Source organism: Staurois parvus, unplaced genomic scaffold (assembly GCF_062004578.1).
Source record: "Staurois parvus isolate SC_StPar_1 unplaced genomic scaffold, SC_StPar_1.0 ptg000213l, whole genome shotgun sequence".
Taxonomy (NCBI): domain Eukaryota; kingdom Metazoa; phylum Chordata; class Amphibia; order Anura; family Ranidae; genus Staurois; species Staurois parvus.
The window spans coordinates 2,449,609-2,469,386 of NW_028318009.1; the positions used below are offsets into that span (position 1 = coordinate 2,449,609).

General features: G+C 41.8%; 1 protein-coding gene across 1 annotated transcript in view; it reads right to left on the minus strand.

The window, feature by feature from the left end:
* The window catches only part of HORMAD1 (HORMA domain containing 1), a 90,000-nt gene that overhangs the window by 29,039 nt on the left and 41,183 nt on the right, over window positions 1-19,778 (minus strand). The window contains exons 8-10 of the mRNA XM_089678957.1: window positions 19,457-19,524; window positions 5,745-5,890; window positions 754-1,010 (exon numbers count right to left, since the gene is read on the minus strand). Coding sequence (XP_089535083.1) covers window positions 754-1,010; window positions 5,745-5,890; window positions 19,457-19,524 — 471 coding nt within the window. The remainder of the gene's footprint in view (window positions 1-753; window positions 1,011-5,744; window positions 5,891-19,456; window positions 19,525-19,778) is intronic.

Here is a 19,778-nt window from a genome sequence, read left to right on the forward strand (position 1 = left end):
CTAAGTCATAAGACTGCTTTCGCTGCTGATGCACTGAGATTTACCCGCACCACGGGTGCAGCACAGTGCACCTGAGGCTTTCCTGCAGGTCAGCTGCGCTTTGCCATAGACTTCTATTATATCTTGCTAGTGTGGTGCACTTTCTGAAAGCGCACCAAAGCTCCTGCATTCAGTTTGAGGTCGAGGGCCACATCAGAGGGCTCCGGGGGGGGGGGCCCGCGTCCCACAGGTTGAAAACAAACCCTGTCCCTGTAACTGCTTAAAAGATATTAACTGGATTTGTGATTTTATTAGTTTGTCTGATAATTGGAATAAAAATTGGAGAATCCAGTCCTTGATATCATAAGCCTGAATGATGATCATCTAAAGCAGCCCAGAGATCTCTTGGCTGGACAGGGTAGTCCATTCTTCTGGAGTAGTGCTGTGAGTTGCCCTTCATGGTTGGCCATCCATGGTGCTGAGACCAAAACATTGGTCTAGACCAGGGGCGGACTGACAACTCATGGTGCCCCCGGGCAATAGGGGATCATGGGGCCCCTGTGTCCTTGCCCTAACTCAAAAAAGCCTATGAAAAAGGTACCAGGGGCATCTCATGGGGCCCCCTACTGACCCCGGGCCCTCGGGCAGTGCCCGAGTTTCCAAATGATCAGTCCGCCCCTGGTCCAGACCCAACTGTAGGAAGAAGTTGGTTAGGTCCCATGGAGAAATTCCTGAGTGAATTTAATAATTAATTTAATGATTTATTAATCTTACACTTAGAGTGCAGTCAGAGAGCTGTGCTTCATCAATATCCAGCCTGATAGCTTGTGTAGGCATTTTACTCCCCGACTCCTTCAATATGTTTTTTCCAACATTCTCCATTCTGTCTTTTTCTGTAGTGACCCTGACTTTCAGAGCATGAAAAGGGGTGACAACCTCACCAACACTAAGGTACATGGGTTCCCCCTCGAACATCATGCCTTCACAGCTTCCTTCTTTAAAGCCTGGAGGTTGGTACTCCACTGGAGTAACTGCAATAAACAAACAAAGAAGCAAAGATCAAAAGCTGTATGTCTGGAAACGGCTGTCATAAAAACATTAAAGTGCCTTTCCCACAAAGAAATAATTAGTTTTGAATAGAGTAGGGAACAGTTAGAAACCATTTCAGGTTCTTACTGCTCTCTGGTGTTCTGCCTACTGTCATGGTGACAACGCTTTCACCAGACAGAAAATATAAATCTCCAACACAGGCAGAAAGAAGAATGCCTTTCTCAGAAAAAGGTTAGGACCCCTGTGTTTTCTTCAATGCTGTCTGTGTCCATGTTGCAAACATCATTTTAGGCCTGAAGATTAGTTAAACCAATCATTATATATTTTTTATTATTATAATTAATAATAAAAAAAGTATTAATTAATTTTTATTATTAATTAATTCATTATTATTATTAATAATAATAAATAATATATTTTCTGAAATCAGACACCCTGTAGAATAAAATAGTGTTAGTTCCAATTTCTTATTATACACAATATCTGTGCAACGGTTTATCAAGAACAAAATTTCAGTAAAAATTACACTAAAGTTAATATTAGGGCACAAAACGCAATATGTTGTCCAATCTTTTGGTAAAATATAAAAGATGAGAATATGCTGAGTAAATATAAACCCAACACGTCAAATTTTAAATTTGCATGAGCCCACAAAATGACATGAACTTCGGTACCCTATATTTCCATAGGCAACACTTTAAAAGGCCCTACAGCTCATCGGTGTGAGCTAACCATGAATAATGAGCCCAGAATTATTGCCCTCTGGTATGCGTGGCCATATGTAACATGTGTATTGCGAGTGTCGCTTTCGTACCTAGGCACCCCCAACAGGTGTGTTTACATTCTCATGTGCGCAAACTTGGGAGCTTTGGGGATGGCTTTTAAATACTTGGGTATAGATTATTTTTTTTACTTTTTTCACTAAAACTTTCTTCATATAAAAAAAATCCCCTATGTAATACTCTTTACGTCTGGAGGAAAAGAAATTTAATCTCCAAACATGGAAAGGTTTCTTTACAGTGAGAGCTTTGAAAATGTGGAATAGACTCCCTCAAGAGTTGGTTCTGGCCAGCTCAGTGGATTGCTTTAAAAAAAAGTCCTGGATTCTTTCTTGGATACACAGAATATAACTGGAAACTAACATTTATAGATAAGGTTGATCCAGGGAACATCCGATTGCCTCTCGGGGGATCAGGAAGGAATTTTTCCCCCTGCAGGAGTAAATTGGATCATGCTTTGCTGGGTTTTTGCCTTCCTCTGGATCAACTGTGGGTATAGGATTATAACTTTTTTTTTTTTAATGGTTGAACTGGATGGACTTTTGTCTTTTTTATCCAGACTAACTATGTAACTATGTAATATAATATTTTTCAGATGGTTTCTCTTTAAAAAGATATTCAGGGGTCTTTTAGAACCCCGATGTCTCATCTGCCTTCCACGTAAGCTAATGGAGTGCAGATCACAGTCCATTAGCTTCAGGGAAAGTGAAACCAGAATCCGGAAGATACTTTTTACATGCTGCTTCTGGGTTTAATCTAGCTAGGGGTGATCAGCAAGTGGATGTTCACTGGTCTCTCTCCCCTCCACCCACTCAGTGACACTCAGTGGGGTGGGGGTGGGGATTTGAGGCACACTCCAGAGGTCACAAAATGCAAATGTACATCAACAGAAAGCTGACAGTTGGCTTTTGGAGTGTATGCAAACAACCCCTCCCCTACTGCCACTGCTGTAAGACTTATGGTGGTGGCAGTAAAAGGGGTTTCCATAACCCGTTGTATCAGCGACAACCTTTTCATGAGACAAGAAGTGAAGCAAACACTCCAACAGCAACACTGACAAAAAAGTTAAACAGGGCAATGCTAGAACTGCTGTCAGCTTTTTATTGTTGTCTGTTTCATAGATTTTCCAGATTTCCTGTCTGGGTAAACTTTGTCTACAGATCTCACCAAAAACAGCTTCGGGCGGCACAGTGGCTTAGTGGTTAGCATGTCTGCCTTGCAGTAAATGGGTCATGGGTTCAATTCCTGACCACAGCACCTCCTGCATGGAGTTTGAATGTTCTCCCTGTGCATGCATGGGTTTCCTCCAGGTCCTCTGGTTTCCTCCCACACTCCAAAGACATGCTGGTAGGTGAATTAATTCCTGTCCAAATTGGCCCTAGTGTATGTATGAATGTGAGTTGGGAACTTTAGATTGTATGCCCCTTGGGGGTTAGGGACTGATGTGAATGTACAATATCTAAAGTGCTGTGTAAATTGACAGCACTATATAAGTACCTGAAATAAAATAAAAAATAGGCCCCTTTCACACACAGGTGTAATCCAACTTGTATCCACCTACCTCCAATCTGATCCTGTCTCAGGGGCAGACTGACAATTTGGAAATTCAGGCACTGCCCAGGGTCAGTAGGGGGCCCCATGAGATGCCCCTGGTACCTTTTTCATAGGCTTTTTTGAGTTTTGGCAAGGACACAGGGGCCCCATGAGTTGTCAGTCCGCCCCTGTCCTGTCTATTAAAAAAAAACACGGAAGGGAGTATGCCCCCCTGTGTCTGGGTGGACTGGATCAGAGGGTATTCGGGTGCAAAAGGACAGTGGAGTGTGTTTACTCTCAGCCAACCATAGAGCAGAGCAGGCTCTCTCATTGTCTGCTCTGCAGAAACTAAGCGGACATGAACCTGCCATCTGCCCTCTCTGTTATCATCAGGGGATCAGCGGGCTGATCACATCGACGTTCACTACGTGCGTGAAAGGGGCCTTAGATAGCAATATAACATAACAGGGGTTCAAATCCTTCCCCATATTATTCAAAAAGTGAAAAGTTTTGGCTATAGATATGCTTTGATTCAATCAACAATCTACTAATGCTAACAGGAAATATTGTAAACATAAATCAGAAATTCCACAAAATTCCCCCTAAAGGGTATTTATTATAATCATTATATTATAATTTTATTTAATTAAATAAATAAATAAATTATATTATAATAATATTAATACCAATTATTATAGTACCAGTTTTTTTAGCCAATGACCTGCTCTGAAATAAGTCATTACAATTATAGATATTGTACAACATAATACCTTGAGAAGTCTCAGATGGAAACTCTCATTTCTAGGTTGCATGCTATTTCTGGGGCAGAGAAACTGAACCTATTCTGCTTCATTGCAAGGAAGCCAAGAGTTATACTGGCAGCTTTCTTCTGATGCTTCTCACATTGGGATTAAAAAGGTTTACCGCTTTCAACAATAACCTAAAAAAAGAATTCTGCCTATCTTCCTGATGCAAACGAGAGGAGGGGGGTCTCCATTCTTCAGTTTCTTCCTCTTTTAAAAACAGTTAAAATTGAACTATAGGCAACCTTTTTCCACATTTTAGATAGAGTAAACAAGGGTTATTACTTCCTTTTCTGTTTTTTTTTTGCCATCTGTAATCCAGTGGGGAGATTTACCTTCACTTCCTGTCCCGTAGACAAAACAGGAAGTAAGAGGAAATCCCTGCAAATTAAGGGAATTCTTTGGGGCCTCCCAGGGCACCAGAACCAGTGTCCCCAATAGTAGATTTACCCTCTATTAATGGGGTTTCTTTTACTTTCACTTTTAATGATAATAGTAAACAGGATAAATAGAGAGGATGTATCTCCCTGCCGAGGGCACAGACAGCAATAAAGACCTGACAGGGGTTCTAATCCTTCTCCACTCTATCCAAAACTAAAAAAAAGTTTTCCTTTTAGTTACAGTTAGGTCCATATATATTTGGACACAGGCTCAATTTTAGTTTTTTTCAGGTATTTACCAAAACATATTCAAGCTATAGATATATAATGGATATGGGCTGAAAGTGTGCACTCTCAGGTTTAATTTGAGGGAATGTACATCCAAATTGGAGGAAGGGTTTAGGAACTACAGCTCTTCAGAGTAGCCATTCCCTCCTTTTCAAGGGACCAAAAGTAATTGGACAATTGAATCAAAAGCTGTTTCATGGCCAGGTGTAGGCTACTCCTTCATTATTTCTTCATCAATTAAGCAGGTAAAAGATCTGGAGTTGATCCTAAGTGTGGTATTTGCATTTGGAATCTTACATCATGCGTTCAAAAGAGCTGTCTGTGCAAGTGAAACAGACCATTGTAAGGCTTCAAAAATGAAAAAAAAAAATCCATCATAGAGATAGCAGCAGCATTAGGAGTGACCAAATCAACAGTTTGGTACATTCTGAGAAAAGAAAAACACACTGGTGAGCTCAGCAACATAAAAAGGCATGGATGTCCACAGAGGACAACAGTGGTGGATGATCGCAGGATCCTCTCTATGGTAAAGAAAAACCCATTCACAACATCCAGACAAGTGAAGGACACTCTCCAGGAGGTGGGCGTATCATTGTCAAAGTCTACAATCAAGAGAAGACTTCACGAGAGCAAATACAGAGGGTTCACCACAAGGCGCAAACCATTCATAAGCCTGAAGAATAGAAAAGCCAGATTAGACTTTGCCAAAAAACATCTAAAAAAGCCAGACCAGTTCTGGAAAAGCATTCTTTGGACGGATAAAACTAAGATGAATCTGTACCAGAATGACGGGAAGAAAAAAGTGTGGAGGAGGCTTGGAACAGCTCATGATCCAAAGGACACAGACTGTCGACTGTTAAGACTTCATAGCAGTAAATTTATCTAACAGGTTGACTGATTTCATAAGAGCTGAACTGCGGTCATCAACGTACCTTCGTCATAATAAAACAGCTTCATGGTTAAACAGACATCATTTGGCAGGGGGCCCAGATTCTGCATCAGGATGTAGAGTTTACGGACGAGCAGGACACTGGCTTTCTTCACGTCTGAGCTGGCAGAGATAGAAGTGCCTTTGCCACTGCAAATGAAAATTGTAGATTAATTTGATGAAAACGTAAACTACAAAAGAAAACATGCCGAGGGATTGCTAATCACATAATTTACAAATTAGGTTTCTTTTTCTGTTATTGTTTTAATCTGCTCATATCCAAATAGAAAAATCCAAGAGCATAGCTAAAGGGATGGAGGCTGGATGCTACAGTATAAGTATAAATCAGCACACACATATATATATAAAATCCTCAGAAATCCCTTAAAGTCATATCAATATCCTTCCCCTGAAGTACTAATAAAAAACATATATTCATTGACTTAAACCCAAAAACCCACAATTATAGTGAAAAAATCAAGACCCAAAGAGATTACCCAAAAATAAAAAATATCAAATATATATAAAAGAACAAAAATAAAATAAAGTCCCAATATGCAAAGTGTCCAAATAATGTGTCCAAACAAAGATCAATTTCTTGATAGAAAGACGCTTCCTACTCCACTGAAGAAGATGCAAATCAATCACAGGTGCTCTTCAAATACCTCAAAAAACAAAATCTCAACATAGTATATTACCTTTTAAATCCCAGAACTAAAGTGCCACACGTGTATCATGCAAAAAAAAAACACTCCAGTGTCACAGCACTCATGTGAAGAAAAAAAAAATAAAATTTTTAAATATCACTGCAAACTATATATAAAGTGCATAATTACCCTAAAACAAACAAATTCCAGCTTGTAATCAACCACATATGTACAGAGTGTCCTTAGATTGGTATCCTCTTGTTCATCAGGACCTCACAAACAGACCAGGAATCAGTATGTGAATTATAATCATATATAAAATTTATTGTTGCCACTTACATATAAAAACGATAAGATCAGCAAGACAGCATTAAACTCCTCATGCCCAGTATACGATCCCCTTTCCGTGTGTAGAGGGTCTCCCGATCACCAGGTAATTCCCCCTTGCTACTCCTATCCAGCACTATCACTTTGTAGCTCTGGGGGACACCTGAAGTGCACCGTTACTCTCCAGACCTCCAACACACAGGGATTCCAGAATCCAAAATGGCTGCCGCAGCACTGCCCTGGACGCGTTTCGTCTCTTCCGGACTTTGTCAACAAGGATATTTTTTATTTTTGGGTAATCTCTTTGGGTCTTGATTTTTTCACTATAATTGTGGGTTTTTGGATGCTACAGTGTTCTATACTGAGCAGGTGCAAGGTCTGTAAAAGTTAACCTCCCTAGCGGTCTGATTATATCCATATTTCTGTGCTCAAAGCGGTACATTTTTTTGCATGGAAATATGTATTTTTTTTATTGTAGGCCTGTAATTTTTAGGAATAACTCACTGAAATCTGTCCGAACAAGAGTCTAGTAAACATCCCGGGTAGGATAAAACTTGAAACACGAAATCATAAATTATAATTTATTAAATAATCATAAAAAATAATAATATAATAATAAATTTAATTCAATAATATAATCAAACCAAAAACACTGAAATTTGAAATATAGCGCCAAGTTTGCCCATCACTGAGTTCAGTCACAGAATCGTTTTCAGTGTCTGATGACGAATTTCCCCACGAATCATTATCACTCAATTCTGCAAGTGGTTCTGATTTACTATCGCTGTTCTCTAGCTGTTCTAAAACCGATTTTGACCTAAAGGGACGCTTTTTGGACGCCATGGACTTTTCTCAGTTTCCAGGCAGAAAGAACAGTCAAAATGCAGGCAGGGCACAGGACAAAGCAGTAGGGACAAAATGTATGTGAAATGCTTTGAAACAGTAATGTTTTACTATGTAATATTTGTTTATCAGAAAATTACGGTTTTTAAAATTTTCAAATTTGCCGCCGGTTCCGGCCCCCGTACATCCCAATGCTCGCAGGGAGCGGAACACGGAAGCTGGATGCCGGCATCGGCCGGAGGAGATTGCCGGGGACGCTGCAGGGGACGCATCGCGAGAGCGAAGGACAAGGTAAGCGCTGTAGGGAATCCCTGAGCAACGCTGCATGGTAAGCCCGAGTGTAGCTCGGGGTTACCGCTTTTGGTACTGAAACTTTACCCCGAGCTACACTCGGGAATACCGTCAGGGAGGTTAAGGCCCATGGTCACTGGGTTTTGTTTGCATAAAAAAAGTTTTTCCCCCTCTACAAGTACATGGCATTGCAAAAGCAGATTCCAGTTCACACATATACCAATTGGATGCGTTTTGAATCACATGTAATTCACTTGACGTGAAAGAACATTGCTTTCTATTGTGCCTGTTCGCATATGTCCTGTACAACCAGAGTGCAGATTTAGTGAGAATTGAAAAAGAGTCCTGTCAGTTTCCTGAGCAGTGCGGTCCAGCTCAGGTGCGAATTCAAGCCTATTGACTTCTATGGGAATGCTTCTGAATCGCACGTTATTAAGTTGTAAACAGGATAAAATCTTGACCTGAACCTGATGTAAACCTGGCCTGAAATACTGAACAACTACTGTGTCAATTAACTGTGAAAACTGAGCTTTGATTCGCACCACACGTGTGTGAATCCAGAGCAGATCAGAAGATCAACTGAAGGTCATATGCATCTGTCAGTGAATAATGGGGAATTGCAGAAAAATGGTAACTGAAAAAAATAGGCGCTAGGTTACCAGAAACTTGACAAAGCGCAAGTGCGCAAAACATGTCGTCTTGGTAACCCTACACATGCTCCCAGCTGAAGCCAACTGCCTTCGCTTGCCATGATGACACCACCCGGGACGCCGGGACGCTGACACCACATGATTTGAAGTCGACAGGAGCGTTCTCCGATCTCAGCTCCCTTGAGAACAGACGGCCGTCCGTTGGAGTCACACTGTTCACTTCAGGCTAGTCACATTTTATTATATTTGCTACTTTGTCTCACCCAATAAAGATGCACCTTCATTAACCTCCCTGGCGGTATGATTATTTCAGATTTTTGGTGCTGAAAGCGGTACCATTTTTTTGCATGGAAATATGTAGTTTTTTATTGTAGGCCTGTAATTTAGGAATAACTCCCTGAAATCTGTCCGAACAAGAGTCTAGTAAACATTCCAGATATGATAAAACTTGAAACACGAAATTATATATTATAATTTAATAAATACTCATAAAAAATAATAATATAATAATAATAAATTTAATTCAATAATATAATCAAACCAAAAACACTGAAATTTGAAATATAGCGCCAAGTTCGCACATCGCTGAGCAAAGTCGCAAAATCGTTTTCAGTGTCTGATGAGGAATTTCCCCCACGAATCATTATCACTCAATTCTGCAAGTGGTTCTGATTTACTATCGCTGTTCTCTAGCCGGTCTAAAACCGATTTTGACCTAAAGGGACGCTTTTTGGACGCCGTGGACTTTTCTAAGTTTCCAGGCAGAAAGAACAGTCAAAATTCAGGCAGGGCGCCGGACAAAGCAGTAGGGACAACATGTATGTGAAATGGTTTGAAACAGCAATGTTTTGCTATGAAATAATCGTTTTAAAAAAAATGTCATTTTTTTTAAATTTTCAAATTTGCCGCTGGTTCCGGCGCCTGTACGTCCCAACGTCACAGGGACCGGAACACGGAAGCCAGATGCCGGCATCAGCCGGAGGAGATGGCCGGGGACGCTGCAGGGGACGCATCGCGGGAGCGAAGGACAAGGTAAGCGCTGTAGGGAATCCTTGTGCAACGCCGCATGGTAAGCCCGAGTGTAGCTCGGGGTTACCGCTTTTGGTACTGAAACTTTACCCCGAGCTACACTCGGGAATACCGCCAGGGAGGTTAAGGTGCTTGTCTGAGAGCATTTTCCACAGCGCCTATTTTTTTCAGTTCTCTTCATCATGCAAATGATTAACAAGGCAGCAGTGGTGAGCTCATGATTAACTGTTCACATGTTTCCATCTGGAGTGGCCTCTCTGCGCTCATTTGTATGAGTTTCCCAATTGCAGAAAAATCTTAAACTGATGTCAAAAGCAAGCTTCATGTGCCAGCTGCCATTGTTGTTCTATAAGGGTGTAATATTTGTACTTTGCTTGAAGATGACTGACTGAAAATTTACCTTTAGGGTCACGTCAAATGAGCACTCCATGTGCTGGTGGCAGCTCACCAACTACAGTATCCCTAACAGACCACTTGCATTTTCCTATGGATTTGGCCTCTCACTAGCCAGATTAGGGAGATGTCATCCTCTTTTTCTGCTTCCTGTTGCAGGCCAGTGAGGCAGATATTCCATTAGGGGAAGTGGTTCCTTTGCTTGTCACTGGCATTGGCCATTGGTGCCTTCCCCTTCTCCATCTTTTTTGTTTTCCACTAAATTACCTGTAATCCAGCTGAGGACTTTGCTATGTAGCCTGCTCAGTGCCACAAAGTCTTTCTATAAATCTTCCTGCCATGGACTGGCAATGTACAGACGATCCACTGTAATGAATGCAGTGTGCAGTACATAACTGCGGGAGTGACTTGTAAGAATTTGCAGAAGAGGTTGTGTGATCATGGAGGAGTGACATTACAGGTAAGAGCAATAACGAAAAAAAATTTGGGGGAAGGGAGGAGGGCCACTGAGGGTAGGTTCACTACAACTAGAGTTATAGTTGGTTGGTTCTGGCCAGCTCAGTGGATTGCTGTAGGAAAGTCCTGGATTCTTTCTTGGATACACAGAATATAACTGGATATAACATTTATAGGTAAAGTTGATCCAGGGAATATCTGATTGCCTCTCGGGGGATCAGGAAGGAATTAGTTCCCCTGCAGGAGCAAATTGGATCGAGCTTTGCTGGGTTTTTTTTTGCCTTCCTCTGGATCAACTGTGGATATAGGATTAGAACTTCTTTTTTTTTTTTTATGGTTGAACTGGATGGACTTTTGTCTTTTTTCAGCCACTTACTGTAAACTATGTACAGTCAGGTCCATAAATATTGGGACATCGACAATTCTAACATTTTTGGCTCTATACACCACCACAATGGATTTGAAATGAAACAAACAAGATGTGCTTTAACTGCAGACTGTCAGCCTTAATTTGAGGGTATTTACATCCAAATCAGGTGAACGGTGTAGGAATTACAACAGTTTGCATATGTGTCTCCCACTTGTTAAGGGACCAAAAGTAATGGGACAGAATAATAATCATAAATCAAACTTTCACTTTTTAATACTTGGTTGCAAATCCTTTGCAGTCAATTACAGCCTGAAGTCTGGAACGTATAGACATCACCAGACGCTGGGTTTCATCCCTGGTGATGCTCTCCCAGGCCTCTACTGCAACTGTCTTCAGTTCCTGCTTGTTCTTGGGGCATTTTCCCTTCAGTTTTGTCTTCAGCAAGTGAAATGCATGCTCAATCGGATTCAGGTCAGGTGATTGACTTGGCCATTGCATAACATTCCACTTCTTTCCCTTAAAAAACTCTTTGGTTGCTTTTGCAGTATGCTTTGGGTCATTATCCATCTGCACTGTGAAGCGGCGTCCAATGAGTTCTGAAGCATTTGGCTGAATATGAGCAGATAATATTCCCGAAACACTTCAGAATTCATCCTGCTGCTTTTGTCAGCAGTCACATAATCAATAAATACAAGAGAAGCAGTTCCATTGGCAGCCATACATGCCCACGCCATGACACTACCACCACCATGCTTCACTGATGAGGTGATATGCTTAGTATCATGAGCAGTTCCTTTCCTTCTCCATACTCTTCTCTTCCCATCACTCTGGTACAAGTTGATCTTGGTCTCATCTGTCCATAGGATGTTGTTCCAGAACTGTGAAGGCTTTTTTAGATGTCGTTTGGCAAACTCTAATCTGGCCTTCCTGTTTTTGAGGCTCACCAATGGTTTCCATCTTGTGGTGAACCCTCTGTATTCACTCTGGTGAAGTCTTCTCTTGATTGTTGACCTTGACACACATACACCTACCTCCTGGAGAGTGTTCTTGATCTGGCCAACTGTTGTGAAGGGTGTTTTCTTCACCAGGGAATGAATTCTTCGGTCATCCACCACAGTTGTTTTCCGTAGTCTTCCGGGTCTTTTGGTGTTGCTGAGCTCACCGGTGCGTTCCTTCTTTTTAAGAATGTTCCAAACAGTTGTTTTGGCCACGCCTAATGTTTTTGCTATCTCTCTGATGGGTTTGTTTTGTTTTTTTTAGCCTAATGATGGCTTGCTTCACTGATAGTGACAGCTCTTTGGATCTCATCTTGAGAGTTGACAGACAGATTCCAAATGCAAATAGCACACTTGAAATGAACTCTGGACCTTTTATCTGCTCATTGTAATTGGGATAATGAGGGAATAACACACACCTGGCCATTGAACAGCTGAGAAGCCAATTGTCCATTACTTTTGGTCCCTTAACAAGTGGGAGGCACATATGCAAACTGTTGTAATTCCTACACCGTTCACCTGATTTGGATGTAAATACCCTCAAATTAAAGCTGACAGTCTGCAGTTAAAGCTCATCTTGCTCGTTTCATTTCAAATCCATTGTGGTGGTGTACAGAGCCAAAAATGTTAGAATTGTGTCGATGTCCCAATATTTATGGACCTGACTGTAACTGAATTCATCATTTAACACCCGGTTCACACCAGCATGACTTCAAACCTGCAAGCTGCATGACAAGTCGCATCCCTTTACCAGCAATGGCCACGTTCTAATCAGTGCGACTCAAGTCGAAAAAGGTTCCCGTGCTATTTTTGTGTGACTTTATTACAACTTGCATTTACATTAGTTAGTGACGTCGCACTGACCGGCAGCAAGCTTCAATGAACTTCTGCCTTGCAGTAATTGGGTCATGGGTTCGATTCCCAACCATGGCAGCTCTTGCATGGAGTTTGCATGTTCTCCCTGTGTTTGTGTGGGTTTCCTCCAGGTACTCCGGTTTCCTCCAACACTCCAAAAACATGCTGGTAGGTTAATTGGCTCCTGTCTAAATTGTCCCTATTAAGTGTATGTATGAATGTGAGTTAGGGTAAGCTTCAATGAACTTCTGCCTTGCAGTAATTGGGTCATGGGTTCGATTCCCAACCATGGCAGCTCCTGCATGGAGTTTGCATGTTCTCCCTGTGTTTGTGTGGGTTTCCTCCAGGTACTCCGGTTTCCTCCAACACTCCAAAAACATGCTGGTAGGTTAATTGGCTCCTGTCTAAATTGTCCCTATTAAGTGTATGTATGAATGTGAGTTAGGGACCTTAGATTGTACGCCCCTTGAGGGTTAGGGACTGATGTGAATGTACAATATATATGTAAAGAGCTGTGTCAATTGACGGTGCTATATAAGTACCTGTAATAAATAAATAAAAATGAAGTTGCACAAAAAAGTTAGCTGTCAAAGTTGTGCAACTTTAAAGCCACAGTGATGTGAACCAGGGCTTATTCTACTCCTGAAATCATGTGCAATGTGGTCTGGCACCCATTCTTCTTGTTGCCATGTAATGTATGGCATCATAGAGTTTTTCTAGCAGCTTGTCACAATCTTTGGTGATGTGGCTTCTGGTGATGCGGTTGGTCAGGGCAAGTGGAGACACTTGGACTACTGCATGAAGATTATTCTATACTGAAGGCTTCATAACAAAACAGAGATGAAAGGAAATTGCCAGCTTCACATACTAAGTAAGGCTAGTGATAGAAAGAAGGCACAATACAGTGATGCAGCACTGAAGTGCCCAGAATGGTTCATATCATGTAATGGGTCCGAATATAAATCAGTATATGACATTACATTATTACTGATAATAAGAAAGATTTTGCAATAAGGTATTGACCGATGACGAGTTATTATTACAACAACTATGAGATGTGCACATCAAAAGAATTTTAAAGGAAAGCAGTTTATGGGTATATGCACACTGGCTTTAAAAAAAACGCTAATTTTGGGATCTTTTGTATTAGCGTTTAGGAGCATTCTCAAAAATGCAAAACAGAAGGGGTTTTCCTGCCTCTGAATGCTGAGCTTAAAGTGTTACTAAACCCAAGGCCCTGCATTCACTATATCCGGTCTCCCCGGACCCTGCATTCACTATATCCGCTCTACCCGGACCCTGCATTCAGTATATTTGGTCTCCCCGGACCCTGCATTCAGTATATTCGGTCTCCCCGGACCCTGCATTCAGTATATCCGCTCTCCCCAGACCCTGCATTCACTATATCTGGTCTCCCCGGACCCTGCATTCACTATATCTGGTCTCCCAGGACCCTGCATTCACTATATCCGCTCTCCCATGGACCCTGCATTCACTATATCCAGTCTCTCCGGACCCTGCATTCACTATATCTGATCTCTCAGGACCGTGCATTCACTATATCCACTCTCCCGGACCCTGCATTCACTATATCCGCTCTCCCACGGACCCTGCATTCACTATATCCAGTCTCTCCGGACCCTGCATTCACTATATCCAGTCTCCCCCGGACCCTGCATTCACTATATCTGCTCTCTCCGGACCCTGCATTCACTATATCCGGTCTCCCACAGTACACAGAACATGGAAATGTGATTATTGTAGTAAATATAAACTGCTAAATATGTTTTCTTGTCAGCAGTATATAGCAGTCTTGTGACTTCTATCAGTGTCCAGCTGAGCACTAGTTAAAGCTTGTAGGTGAAGTTTTCATTCTGTCCTGATTGTCCTATGAGGCTGCATTACCTCTGACCCTTTGTCTGGATAGTGCTGAATAGCCCTGTGCTGATCACATGCACCCTCGCAAAAAAAAACCTTTCTAGCAATACACACTAAACTGAGCATGTACAGAGTGACTCCTAGAGCTCTGTACTATCAGCAGATGGACTGGGGACAGTAGAAGAAGGAGAGTATCAGAGAACAAAGGATCAAACCGCCTTTTTACACAATGCAGAGGATTAGCCCCTTAGGCTCCACAGTGAGTTTAACAAGCATGCTTTCCTGCATATACAGACTGATTGTACTGTTGTGGGTTTAGTAATGCATTAAAATATGCCTCTAGACCGCCTAATGTCCATGGACACATAGGATAATATTTTTTTTAAGCCAGTATGCATGGAGCCTTAAGAGAAATACAGGGGTTGCCATTGTTGACCTGGCTGTCTCTGACTTCAATATTTTCTGAGTTATGGGCTTGAAACAAATATTAAGTAAGTAGTAAATCCTTTTGTGTGTATCCCTGGGTCTGATATTACAATTTCAGAAGGTGACGTTAGCATTGTTATCCTCTGTATTACTCTTAGTACAGGTTTCTTTTAACTGTTTATCACATTCTCTACTTATCAGAATAAACTTTCCTGGCTCTACCAGCTGCTAAGAAAACATTCTTCCTATCAGTGGCGTCTATAGATCATACATTGTGCAGTACCTATCAGTCACCACAAGATGCTGCAATTGTAAAGCTAAGTACAGTATGTCCTCTCACTGAAGACAATATACTGTACACCAGGGGTCTCCAAACTATGGCCCTCCAGCTGTTTGGGCACTACAAGTCCCATCATGCCTCTGTCTCTGGAAGTCTTGCCTGTGGCTGTCAGAGTCTTGCAAGACCTCATGGGAGTTGCAGTTCCTCAACACCTGGAGGGCCGTAGTTTGGAGACCCCTGCTGTACAGCATATAGTAGGATCACCTGATATTATTATTATACTATAAATCAAGATAATAAAATAGTTACATAATAAAAGCTTAAAAGAAGGAATACAATCTTGCCTGGGGCACCCCCAGGCTTTGTTGGAGAGGATCTGGCAGGAGCAGGAGGCAGAAGATCACGGCCAACAGACTACCGTGTCCTAGGAGGAGATGTGAGTGAGCCACAGGGGCGGACTGACAACTCATGGGGCCCCCGGGCAATAAGGGATCATGGGGCCCCTGTGTCCTTGCCCAAACTCAAAAAAGCCTAAAAGGTACCAGGGGTATCTCATGGGGCCCCCTACTGACCCCGGGCCCTCAGGCAGTGCCTGAGTTTCCAAATGGTCAGTCCGTCCCTGGTGAGTCATGAACACGAGCAAAGTCTGTAGTGTGGTCGAAATTTGTAAAGGGCGGAATTTGTGAAGAGTGGGGGGGGGGGGGGAATTTGTGAAGGAGAGGGGGGGAGAGAACTTGTGAAGAGTTGGGGGGAGGGAATATGTGATGAGAGGGGGGGATTTGTGAAGGGGAGGGGGGGAGAGAGAATTTGTGAAGAGTGGGGGGAGGGAATATACAGTGGGGCAAAAAAGTATTTAGTCAGCCACCAATTGTGCAAGTTCTCCCACTTAAAAAGATGAGAGAGGCCTGTAATTGGCATCATAGGTAGACCTCAACTATGAGAGACAAAATGAGAAAAAAAATCCAGACAATCACATTGGCTGATTTGGAAAGAATTTATTTGCAAATTATGGTGGAAAATAAGTATTTGGTCACCTACAAACAAGCAAGATTTCTGGCTCTCACAGACCTGTACCTTCTTCTTTAAGAGGCTCCTCTGTCCTGCACCCATTACCTGTATCAATGGCACCTGTTTGAACTTGTTATCAGTATAAAAGACACCTGTCCACAACCTCAAACAGTCACACTCCAAACTCCACTATGGTGAAGACCAAAGAGCTGTCGAAGGACACCAGAAACAAAATTGTAGACCTGCACCAGGCTGGGAAGACTGAATCTGCAATAGGCAAGCAGCTTGGTGTGAACAAATCAACTGTGGGAGCAATAATTAGAAAATGGAAGACATACAAGACCACTGATAATCTCCCTCGATCTGGGGCTCCACACAAGATCTCACCAATGGGGTCAAAATGATCACAAGAACGGTGAGCAAAAATCCCAGGACCACACGGGGGGACCTAGTGAAGCTCCACCATAGTGGAGCTTGGAGTGTGACTGTTTGAGGCTGTGGACAGGTGTCTTTTATACTGATAACAAGTTCAAACAGGTGCCATTGATACAGGTGATGAGTGCAGGACAGAGGAGCCTCTTAAAGAAGAAGGTACAGGTCTGTGAGAGACAGAAATCTTGCTTGTTTGTAGGTGACCAAATACTTATTTTCCACCATAATTTGCCAATGTGATTGTCTGGATTTTCTTTCTCATTTTGTCTCTCATAGTTGAGGTCTACCTATGATGCCAATTACAGGCCTCTCTCATCTTTTTAAGTGGGAGAACTTGCACAATTGGTGGCTGACTAAAAACTTTTTTGCCCCACTGTATATAGGGCATCTGTGGGTCCCAAAAGGACATATGCAGGGGTCGGTGTGTGTCCCCTGAAGCCAAGGCACCGAGGGTCTGGTGTAAACATGGGCCGTCAGTCGGGAAGGCCATAACCACTGTGGAACACACGGAAGACCGGGCCAGAGGCAACATCCAATAGGAACGCAAGGATGAGTCAGGTGACACGTTTCAAATGGCTGGCTGGATTGTCACTCAATATAATTGATTTGCAGATATCATGTATCAATCTCTTATGCCCCTGTTCTAGATGTGTGTATGTATTGGATGCTGGTCTTCCGTGCGTTCCACAGTGGTTACGGCTTCCCAACTGAAGGCTCACCTTTACACCAGACCCGCAGTGCCCGGGCTCCAGTGAACACACACAGGCCCCTGCATCTGTCCTATTGGGACCCGATAAACGCCCATATACTTACCTCAGTGGTGCGTAGTAATTTGGCTAATTTTAACAGACACAATTGAGTACTGTCCGTGATACTATTTTTTATTTGCGCTAACATACAATTTTCAGGACAAGCTTTCAGGGTATGTTGCCTTCTTCAAGGTCCAAGCAGTACTAAGGCCAATTTTAATAAACTTGTATTTTGTACTGCACTTAGGCTGGCGCCCCCTTATGTTTTCTTTTATATTTCCACTGTTTTTTTGCTTCACTCTATGGGGAGCTGCCGCTATATAGTGCTTATGACATGAACTCTAAGGACCTTTTAACCACTTCCCGCCCGGCCCATGTACACGAACGGCCAGACGGGAGCAGTGCAGGAGAGGGTTGCCATTCATAAACGGTGCCTGCATTTTCAGGTTATGCTCGCTCCCTGGGAACACCGATCGCTGTACGGGACCTCTGTGTGAGGTCCAGATCATGTGATCACTGATTGGCCAATCGGTGATCACATGAACAGTAGTAAGCAAGATGTCACTTCTGACATCATTGCTTACTACTAGTGAAATCTGAATGATCACCGAGGTCACATGGTACAGGGCTATTCACAACAGCCTTCTACCATGTGACAAGCTGTGACCAATCACAGCTCGCACAGTATTTCTCAATGGCTGCAAGAATGCAGCCAGAGAGAAGGAAAAATTATTGCTTTTACAGCCTTTATGGGTGTAAAAGCAATCAGTGTAAAAAAAAAAAAAAATCTTCATCACCCTCCACAAGTAGTACAGTGTCACTATGGTGACACTGTACTGCTAAGGCGACAGTATGTAAAAAAAAACAAACTGAAATAATCTAAAAAAATAAAATAAAAATGTAGGAAAATTTTTTTTTAAATGATAATTTTTGGTTATAAACTAATTTGTTTTTTTTTTTTTTACTAAAAAGATAACCGAATAAATATTGGCCAAGATTTATGAAGAAATATTATTTATTTGCAAAATTTTATAAGAAAAACACTTTTATTTCACAATTTTTGAACTTTTTCATTTATATAGCAAAAATAAATAAAAATCCCAGCGATGAATAAATACCATCAAAATAAAGTTTTATCTGTCTCAAAAAAATGCTAAAAAATTCATATGGGTACAGTGTTGCATGACCGCGCAATTGTCATTCAAAGTGTGATAGAACTGAAAGCTGAAAATTGGCCTGGACAGGAAGGGGGTACAAGTGTCCGGGCTTGAAGTGGTTAATATAGGTTTTCTGATATTGCAACCTTATGTTACGGTGTTTATTGTCTTCTCTCATGCTAAAAAATTCATATGGGTACAGTGTTGCATGACCGCGCAATTGTCATTCAAAGTGTGATAGAACTGAAAGCTGAAAATTGGCCTGAACAGGAAGGGCGTACAAGTGTCCGGGCTTGAAGTGGTTAATATAGGTTTTCTGATATTGCAACCTTATGTTACGGTGTTTATTGTCTTCTCTCAGCGCCAATTACCTGTGTTGCCTTTCAGGAAGGAGCTGATGATATATCACACAAACTACAAACATAATCTACTCTAAAAGTATTATCTAAAATTATAAAAATGTTTTTACTGTGCATTAGGAAGAGAGCTAAGGGTCAAAAGTGGACATGATCCATTGCAGGACGCATTTTAATAAGAATGAAAACAAAGGTTGTCAAACTTTTTTTTTGTAGGCACTAGGTGTCATTCAGATATAAAGTGTATACCTCTACAATGTCAATACCATTGGCTTCCAACAACCCCGGAGCCCTGAGTATAATTCTGCATGTAGTATACGATATGTTCTCCTTCTATTCCTATTTTTCTTCCAGATGTTCTGGCTACCTCCCTGACATATACAGGTAGGTTACCTGGATAACTCCTGAAGTGGCTCCACTGTGTGTAAGTCTATATGACTATGGTTTGGGTACAGGGCTGTAAGCTTCTTTGGGACAGATACCGATATGAATGGATCTGGGTACTCGCTGGTTAATACATAAATATATCATCTCAAAACTACAGTGATTATCAAACAGAAAAATTGCTACTTGCCTTGAGAAATCCATAGTGGCCCCACTAGGAGTATATTTAAACTTAAACTGGTAACATTCTGTAATAGTCTTAGAAAAAAGAAAAAGGTATTTAGCACATACAAAGATGGCTAAAATGTTATCATTTCATGCTTACTGGAGGAATCTAACTTTTGTGACTCCCCTTGCCCCCTCACCTCTTCCACCCCCCCCTCACCTCCTCCGCCCCCCATACACACACACATCCTCCACCCAGCCATATTTTTTTTTAGAAAATCCCTTTATACATGCCTTAAATCCAGCAGTCCTCCGTCCAGTCATGTGGTGTCATGGGTCCTTTCTCT